At 50.4% G+C, this 9517-nt stretch overlaps 1 protein-coding gene across 4 annotated transcripts; it reads right to left on the bottom strand.

Annotated features, from left to right (window-relative positions):
• Window positions 1–2951: 2951 nt before the first annotated feature.
• On the bottom strand, window positions 2952–8948 carry LOC122390714 (origin recognition complex subunit 4-like). 4 transcript variants are annotated; one of them, XM_043383914.1, is made up of 7 exons: window positions 8750–8948; window positions 7262–7480; window positions 6815–6983; window positions 6073–6512; window positions 5655–5792; window positions 5148–5297; window positions 2952–3807 (listed from the first exon to the last, which is right to left on the bottom strand). In XM_043383914.1, exons 2-7 carry the CDS (start codon window positions 7475–7477, stop codon window positions 3643–3645), a joined length of 1278 nt encoding a protein of 425 aa, XP_043239849.1. In that variant the 5' UTR covers window positions 7478–7480; window positions 8750–8948; the 3' UTR covers window positions 2952–3642. The 4 variants fall into 4 exon arrangements, with proteins under 4 accessions (XP_043239849.1, XP_043239850.1, XP_043239848.1 ...); XM_043383915.1 differs by having other exon boundaries at window positions 8855–8890; XM_043383913.1 differs by having other exon boundaries at window positions 8691–8752.
• Window positions 8949–9517: the final 569 nt, after the last annotated feature.

Below are 9517 nucleotides of genomic sequence, written 5' to 3' on the forward strand. Positions count from 1 at the left end.
AATGCATGCATCATGGTCGTGAAGTAGTCACGAGAAATTGCCAACATTCAGTTCAATATTTTGGGAAATGTAGAACGATGATCAAAAACCATAGGTAGCCATTTGATTTGCCATGGTATTGGCAGTGTAATGGCGTTTACAGCATGTCTGTATGTCTGCTCTGTCGGTGGATATCCATATCCATACTCCAGGATATCCATACACGTTTGCACGATATCCATACTCCAGGTGCAGCGGCGAGCAGTTACTTCTTACGAGGGGTGCGGAGTCGAAGTCAGAGTCGGAGTCAGAGTCGGAGTCGGAGTCAGAGTCGCCCAGAGTCGTGGCAACGAGCCAGGAGTCGGAGTCGGAGTCGGGGTCGGTCAGGAGCCCGCAGTGGAAGTCGGAGTCGGTCCGAATCGGAACAGCTCCATCACGACTCCGAAACACTGGCAGGGGTCCGGAGTCGGAGACAGAGTCGGCCGGAGTCATGGCAACGAGTCAGGAGTCGGAGTCGTAGTCGGAGTCGGATTTGGCGCCACCACGACTCCGCAACCCTGCTTCTTACCATCATTTATAAGGATAAGCGATTGCAAGACTGACGAGCCGACCTGGTGCTAACGAAGCGACGGGTAGGTACGCCTCGGGAGATGAAGCTTCACGGACGATTTTGCGCACAAGTGCGCAGTCTGCTTTTACGTTCCCCTTACGCAGAATTTAACAGAGACTTATTCTGCCAAAAAGCTCAATGGAGGTCGATGGAGAACTTTTTGTATGTCCAATGAAACATAAACGTAATTTTGCAAATATTTGCTGTGGTGACACTGCAAACAGAATGCAATGCCGTTCCTGATTTTGAACACGCATGGGAAAAAGAGTCACTCCACTCGATAGCCAACATAACAAGGATTATTTTGATATATAATAATCCAGTTTTACAACGTCATGGAGGTACTCCACATGCTATCACCAGCGCGGTTGTTTAAACCTTTGACGGCGCACCAAAAAAGCCACTATCAGAAACTCCCGATTCCACGTACAATAATGAAGACTAAATGCGCAACTAAATAATTTTTTCTGCCCAATTCAAAACATTTCATCAATTTCCAACAGAATGACACCCCAAATATACATATATTCCGAAATTGCCCACGGCCATCCGTGAGGCCGTTTCCAACCATAGTGCGGCGACGGGAGCTGTTACCGAGCGTACGGAGCTCGTTAGGGGAGCGGGCCGATGGCCGGCAGGGAGGAGGAGGAGGCTGTAACGAAAGGCCACGTATAGAATGGTAGGAAGTGTGATAAGTAATAAGTGTGATGTAAGCTTCAGACGTTTGTTTTGTCTAAGTTACAGCAACCATCATGTTGGCTTTAATTGGAGACGATTTCACAACTCGCGCGTAATATTGTTTTCCAAGTCGCAATAGTTATCCAATATCCATCCATTGAACCACTTTATAGGAGTACCCGCAACCGACCATGCTCTTCGCGATCACTCGTGGGCATATTTCACGCCAATACTCTAAATACGGTCGCCTGCATCAGCACAATTAGCTATTGCATGAGACCGCGGCTGAGTGTATATACACTGTAAGTACACAGACCCACGACTGAGAGTACACTATAGCCCATAGCTGGGAGTACACAGACCCACGGCTCTCAGCCGACACCGCACACCCATCCGGTAGTACTGGCCGGCCACAAACGGGCGCCTTACTCCGACCGTAACGAGGCCGCCGGTTCCACGCCGTGTTGACGTCATCGGTCCGTCTTCACAGGTGTAGCCGGCCGGCGTGGGAGACGGCACCAACCCGTGACCCGGCGCCGGGCAACTTCCGGGAGCTCAAGGACGCCACGGAGCTCTGACCATCGGGCGCATGAACGGGGTGGCGGGCTGGAGTTTAAAGAGAGGTGCTTAGACGATTGTGAAACTATTGCACGAGTGAATCAATCGATATTGGACAATGACGAGCAAGCGGAGCGCCAGAAGTGATCTCTATCCACAGACCACAATATAACTTAGTTAATCTTAGCACCAGTTTCTGACTATAGGATAATCGGACATGGAAGTGAAAAATCGAAGCGAACACTATTTTCACCGCTACACGCAGCTATTTCCATTCAAGGACGTCTTATGGTTGGCCTTCGACGTCCGTTGTTAGCGGCGGTGGGAACTGATAGCGACATCGACATTCGACAGTGACCGGTGATGACGGGCCGTCCAAATCACAACCAAAACGCCATGCCAGACCGTCCAAATAAGCTCTGTCTAATGCCCATGTCGCGAATCAACGACGAAAACAATCAAACAGCGGCTCCACTGACGGAACACCACCACACCAGCCCTCCCCACAGCCACCTGCAGTGAGCCTCACCCACGGAGGATCCCCACCACTGCGCTCCGGGCTCCCACCGCAACACCACGGTACTGCGCCAGGAGCCGGGAGCCCATTTCCCCGAACACCACCCCGGCGGCCGGGGCCGGAGCCGGTCCGTCTGGAGGGACTCACGGCCGGCTGGGAGCCGCCGCAGCTCCAGTTGCACGCTCCACGGCCCGTGTGTCGTGAGTGGGCGCCGTTCGTGACACCCCCCGGTCCCACACGGAGCCTCGTGCGCAGCGGGCGCGAGGTGCAATGGGAACACACCGACCGCAGCCGGCCGTAAACTGGCCTAATTGACCGCGGCATATGGTGCTTCTGTCAGGTCATGTAGAAACAGAAACGCCTCGAATGAGCTTACTCTTCAGTTCACTGTAAGCGGGGCTTACGTCATGTGTTTAATTACTTTTGAGAAACAGAACATAGGCGATGCGAATGTAATAAGTTGGTTACACATTTCGTTAGTAAATGCTTCCGAGACACGCACTTTTGGGTTCAAACCGTGTTTTAAATGAAGGTTATCGGTCCAGCTTGGTCAAATAGTTGTTAGCAACATGCTGGAAGAAAGACAACACGACCGCATCATAAAGCAGAAACGGTATCGTTTCTTTATTTTCTTACAAAGACGCACATACATACACCAAGGAATCAAAAACATGAGCTCATACAAACGACATTCCCTGCCTTCTTGGTCCCAGGATGACATCACGTAGCTGCGACATTGCGCACTTCGCTATCCCCGCAGATATCACATAAGTCGCGCCTCCCAAGCGGTGGAGGGCGCGCCATCGGCCCGCAACAGCCTGTCTCAGCTGCATGGGGGCGGCGCACCAGGCGCGCTGAGAAACGGCGAGTTAAAAAAAAGACGACATGGAATGGCTGACTGGGACTTTGTACGTGCGCTTGCCTGATGTCTGAGCTTGGCTTTCTACGCAAAGCCACCAAGGGCAGGGCCACCAACGCACTAGAGTAGCAAGGACGACTGAAGAACAATACATCGCTGTCATGCATGCTCGGTATGGGACACAAATGGCAACAGTCTGAGCGTCAAACATCGGAGATGGACTGGCTCACACATCAGCATGGGTGCCCCGGTCAACAGTGCAGTCTGACGCGTTAGAATCAGACCAAATCAGACAGCTAGTTCACAGAACTAGACCGGACCAGTCGACAACCAATCGACTCGGAACAGACCAGACTGTTGCATCACTCAGCCCCGTCCAAAGGCCATGCGGCTGCTCGAACACCAGGCCATCACAGACCATACGGTTCACCGTCGTCTGGCTCAGATCAGAGCACTGTCAGCCCACTGGGCCACCTCTGTGGGCACGGCACCGGGCCTCTTCACTGCAGCAGCCACCTCCTGGGCGGTGGCGGCCAGCCAGAACAGCTGGTACTCCTTTTGGCCGCGAGAGGCGCCACCGTCGGCCGGCCGGATCAGCTCCAGGTTCTGGGGAGCAGTACGGGGAGAGAGTCAAAGGGGGTTCTGGAGCGAGCTGATACAAAGGACAAATGGTCACCCTGACAGCATATTGCAACGGATGCTAAATAAATCGACCAGTTACTATTGCATGATATCAAAAACAGCAGCTGCATATAACTCAGGCGGAAAAGACATCTTATTTTTCGTAACGAATAAAGATGGTTCCGTTGCAATCAGCCACGACAAAAAAAAAACTGAACAAAACTGCAATAAAATGCTCTATTCAATAGGATTGGTTTAATTGTATCAGTGCCCAGAAGCACAACTTAGTTCGCAGAGAAAAAAGATCGACACATTATTAGAAAAAGCAACCACAATGAGTTTGTAAAATGATGGAGCCTCACAAACCAAACAAATGTAAGCAATGCATTTTTTGTGTGACAAATGACGATTCTCAAACTTCTTCTAACGACTACCGTGTAAGCTTGCGTCACATATATTGCGCAGCACTGACTACCTGCCTATCTGCCCAATACAGCCTGGGACCCGAATCTGTGCATCAAGATGGATATGCGACTCCATCTCAATACACAGACTCAGACCGGAAGGCAGGAGTGCAGCAGAACAACAAGCAGACGTTGCTAGCTACCATATGCAACCAAACTCACCACACATCAAACACAGAGCTGTCCTTGTTCCGTGCCTTCCAACAGCGAGGCGCACAGACAGCAAACTCATAAAAAACGCGAAACGGCAGTCAGGGAATCAAGGAAATGAGCAAAATGTTGCTTTGAATAATCACGGACCACAGAACAGGTTAAGTGCACAGTTTCATACAATGCGTGTCTTTTACCAATTGTGTTTGGTGAAGAACAGTTCGATGTAAAACTCCACCATGCACTTTAAATTCGTTTAAAGCATAAACAATATAATACAAATTACAAACTGTTATTACGTGTAGAAGATAAAGTTAATAGGCTGCTCAGCAAGTTGAAAAAAGCATGTGCTATTACCGAACATAAATACAAATTACCAATCGGGAAACAGCAGCCCTTCCATGCAACTGTCAGGTTAGTTTGGGTGTCGTAGTGATTCATTCTTGCAGGGTTTTGGGGTAGGCACAAGTCCAGTGCTTGGCGTCCAGCCCTGTGTCTGCATGTGGTTACGGCATAAATCGTGATTTAGTGTCATCTTGCAGGCAGCGGGGGACTGACGTGCATGCTCTGAGGTCTTTCTGCAGCACTGACCCGTGGGCATGAGGCCTGTCTGCCGGAATAGCCTGGAGCCTCCGAGGCTTTTCTGCAGGTTATGAGATCCCTCTGTCCGACAGTGAACTGTAGGTTCTGAGGTCTGACTGACGGACTGACCTGCAGGTTTTCGTAGGCCTTCATCACCACGGGCCTGGTGAAGGACTGGAAGGTGGACTTTCGGCCGGCGAACTTGCCGTACTCCCTGAGCACCATCTCGAAGTTGAAGGGCTCGTCGTACACCTGTGTCAGGTGCCGCATCGCCACCACCTGTCACACAGACGAGAGAAGTGACATCACGGGGGCCACGATGTCAAACAGGGTCCATTCACTGCAGAGAGGGACACCATCAGCGGAAAGGCCTTCTCGGGCGCTACTGAGATACTAGGCGCTGACCGGTTCGGGTGAAAGATTAGTCATGAGCCGAGGGTACCGCAAGAACAAACTACGATAGTACATGGATATTTTAGCGGAGGATCCGGATTTGAGCGAGTGTTACCAACAAAGTTCATGAGACCCCTTCCGAACGACTGACTGCCTTTACCGAAAACGTAGCATAAACCACCAGCGGCAGCCGAGATTGCTCATACACCCCAGCCTTCAACCCCAAGTTCCATGTCCACTTACCAAACAGAGTTCGAGTACTGAGAGCCCCTGCAGCATGGCGGCGCGTCCATCGAACGACATAGTCGTCACCGCAGCGGTAAAATCGGCCGCCTCAGGGGTGGAGCGACCCTCGCGCCACAGACGTAACACCACGTGACGCTGGGGGGGGGGGGATTGGCCAAACACTGGTCATTGGTGAGGCAAACAGTCGTAAGGTTTGGAATTGTCGTCAGCGCATATAATATGGAGAACGTGAAGAGAGGTGGCTACACCAGGAACGACGTAACGTTCGTCTAAGGAAGATAGAGGCAAAAAACCATGACCTCGTAACTACAAATGACCACGCACTAAACGTGTGGAATAACGTAACGAAACTAACCGGAACAGTCCGACACCACCGGACCTCCCCTAGTCACCGGATCACACATCGACCGCTCACCAGCAGCAGTTTCAGGTCCCTGACGCTCCTGGTACGCTCGTGCACGCTCCTGAGCGCGGCAGTCAGCTGCCGCTCCTGCAGCAGCCGCTCCACGCTGCGGTTCCAGCGGGCGGCGGCGGTGACCGTCGGCGGCAGCCACAAGTAGGAGCGAGTCACGGCCGCCAGAGCCTCCACCGACGAGACGCCGTACAGGTACAGCTGGCGGTGCGAGAAGCGCGACTTGACGCGCTTCTCCATCAGCTCGAGCACGTCCAGGCGCGCCGTCAGGCCCAGCACGCAGATCGGCGCCTGGGCCGACTGGGCCACGTCGAACAGGTTATAGAGCAGCGTCTGGTTCTTGTGCTGACAGAACAGGTCGAACTCCTCCAGCACAAACACCACCGTCTTCGACTCCTCCTTGTTGCCGCCGCGCAGCGCCTTCAGAAGGAACGACAGGTTCTCTGCCAGGAGAGAGAAAGAAAACAGACTTACCACTGGGGGAGCGTCAACCAGCCCGCCTAGGCAGCCACATACTAGATGCCTTGGACTAGAATACATTTACTTTGACAAACAATCGTCTTTCAGTTTTCATTGTAGCGAACTCCAGAAATATTTCGCTATTTTACAAATGCAAATTGGACATTTTCTACCATGATTTCGAAAAAGGCTTCGTTCCATGAGAAGTGAAAAACCACAAAACACCTTCAAACGAGAAACGTGTTATAAAAGGTAACGTTCCTTTCGCCTGCGTACTGCCACTCACCGGCGAAGCTGCCGAACACCCGGTCACCGACGGCCGACTCAAGTTTGAGCTGCGCCGTGATGTGCCGGATGGCCGCCCTGTCGTCGGTCTGCAGCAGGCCGTGCAGCCTGACGAGCACCGAGCGGCCGTCGGTGCCGGCGCCCGTCTCCGAGAGCACGCAGTTTAACAGCTGAGGGAGAGGGGCAGCGGGACAGCACGTCAGTAGCGCGAGGATGACTGGGCAGTGGGCAGGGGACGGGTTATCGGCCGAAAGACGGGACTTGCGTCGCGACAGGCCAGCAGCGCGAGGGGCATCGAAACAGGGGATGAGCTGCAGCGGCGTCATAGTTCATACAGCTACGATAATGAGGGCAGTTTGCGATGATTGCTTGTGAGCAGATGCACGTCGGAACAGACACGGTCGCCAGCTTGTAAGCAGTTCAACCTAATCCCCTCGCCATTACGTACCGCCGTTTTTCCGACGCCGCGGGGACCGACGATGATGGCCGAGTTGCTCTCCCCAGTGCCAGCGGCTCGCTGCACCAGCTCAGCTAGCTGCGCCCACTGCTGCGGGTAGCAGTCACGCAGAGTCTCCGGGTCGGGCGGTGGCGAGTGCTCCTGCAGCCGGCGCAGCACCTCTGGCAGAGGGCCACTCTCCGGGCTTGCATCAGAGGGCACCCCCATCGTCTGACGACCGGGCCAGAGTGAACGATGAAATTTGATTGTCGTGGAAAATAAATGCTTGAGGGCATCGAGGAGGATAAGCATAAGGTATTTTCTGAATAATGATTTCTGATAATAATCCATCTGTTTTTTAATGAAAAACAATGTTTAAAAATCTATACTGCTGTGCCATACAAATTGTCAACTGCCACAGCCCACAAACACCTGATTCCCTCACAAAAAATGTTCCTGAGGGGGAGGCAGCTCTTAAATTCTAAAATGGCTCTTTTTGAAGCTCATCCAACCTTTCCAATATTTTTCTAGATTAACCATAGGAGCAAACCCAATACCACGATACTGGTGGCGCCAAGGCCCTTTACACTGGTAAGTGGTAACACACCGTAGTGTCATATCCTGAAAAAGGGCCCTGCAAATCTTTGTCTGGTTGATTAAGCCTTGGTCGGTAGGTATGCACATTTGCTTTACGTAAAAGTGGAATAATTTTGAAGCAAATAAGCTTTTTTGGCGCAAATCATGCAAAAATTTTGGTACTAGTAGAGCATATATCATACAAAGGTTTTCCAACCAGGGAGAGGCACTATACCTGGAGATGCTTCTTTCTAAACCAAACCAAACTAACCTAACCTAACGTGACCTAACCTAACCTACAACCTCCACCTACAAACCTACAGTCTACAGTGCCTCTCCTTGGTTGGAAAAACTTCTTGTGATGTCTGCTCTACGGTATTAGTAGAGCAGATGTCACACGAAGGTTTTCCAACCAGGGAGAGGTGCTGTAGGTTTGTAGGTTGTAGGGCAGGTTTGTAGGTTCTAGGTTAAGTTAGGTTAGGTCAGGTTAGGTTTTTTAGGTTTGTTAGAAGAAACACCTCTCGGTATAGTGCCTCTCCTTGGTTGGAAAACCTTCGTGCCCTCTTCTCTAATGCCCCTTTTCAGCATATAATTACTTGAGCTGAATTCGGCCCACGAGGGTCTCACGGTCGACCAGCGTAGTGTATGGATGTTTCCCAATCCAGCAGATGGGCAAGAAAAGTACATTGAGTCTGATGAATCAGCGTTGAAAGTTGAAACCTTGCAATTTGCATATTTCAATTCAATTTGCAATTTGAATTTCAGTTATGAATTTCAATTTGCAGTGCTTTCGACGATCCTAATTCCTCATAATATTCCAACAATATTTCCATATATCGATATTCAGCATTTTTACCACGCATACATGGCCGTATATTAGAACGCATAGGCGTCAAAATCCAGTTAAAATCCCCCACGCAGTACCCATCTATTGGAAAATAGCGCCTCTTCCAAACACGACGCCCGAAAAGCACGAAAATCCCGCGATAACTTATCAAAGGTGTTCAAAAGTTTAGCTTGCCTACTCACTTTGCTAATAGAAAAGAAAGGTAAACGAGGATGCCATGAAAGGATGCTCACAGCTAGGAGCTACAATAGTCATAGAACACAATTTTAAAGCCATAAATGCAGCGCCTGCGTGATATTTGCATACGATTCCAAGGAACACGGCAGTGAAATTAAGCAATTGGAAATGTAGGAAAAATAAAGATTTTCGATTTACCTTTGCTCGTTATCAAATGAGTTTTAGATTATCATTATTTGGTATAAGATAAAAGCAATGTCTTTTATCAAGGTTGCTGACATCATTGAAGTCATTCGACTCCCTATTTCATTCAGGGTATATTATTTCCAAGGCCCTAAATAGATTATTTCATTCGCCTCTTTTGTCTAGCAGACAGACGTTCGGCGAATCCCTTGCCAGAGCAGCATATTCGCCCCGTCCAAATCTTTGACTCCCAAGTTCCAGAAACATATCTCCGAATATTTGTGTACCTACTGCTAGATTGACGTACATATTATTAATGCATAACTCATAAGTACAAAACGCCAATTACGAGGATTAATTCTATAATATAACTTAGATAAAACCATAGGCGGCAGAACGGGGAGGGCACCGGGGAACCGTGCCCCCTTTGATTTTGGCATTTTAACATTAGTCCTACGGGCGTTGCATGGAAAGAATGGGACCAA

Source organism: Amphibalanus amphitrite, unplaced genomic scaffold, assembly GCF_019059575.1.
Source record: "Amphibalanus amphitrite isolate SeventyFive unplaced genomic scaffold, NRLGWU_Aamphi_draft 000406F_arrow, whole genome shotgun sequence".
In the NCBI taxonomy this organism is placed as follows: domain Eukaryota; kingdom Metazoa; phylum Arthropoda; class Thecostraca; order Balanomorpha; family Balanidae; genus Amphibalanus; species Amphibalanus amphitrite.

What these genes read in the sequence shown, in the direction of transcription:
- LOC122390714 (XM_043383914.1), bottom strand. Translation starts at nt 7,477, where the DNA reads ATGGGGGTGCCCTCTGATGCAAGCCCGGAGAGTGGCCCTCTGCCAGAG. An exon ending in GGTGTTCGGCAGCTTCGCCG is followed by an intron (nt 6,513 to 6,814) that starts GTGAGTGGCAGT and finishes CTCTCCTGGCAG; the next exon opens with AGAACCTGTCGTTCCTTCTG. An exon ending in CAGTACTCGAACTCTGTTTG is followed by an intron (nt 5,298 to 5,654) that starts GTAAGTGGACAT and finishes TCTGTGTGACAG; the next exon opens with GTGGTGGCGATGCGGCACCT.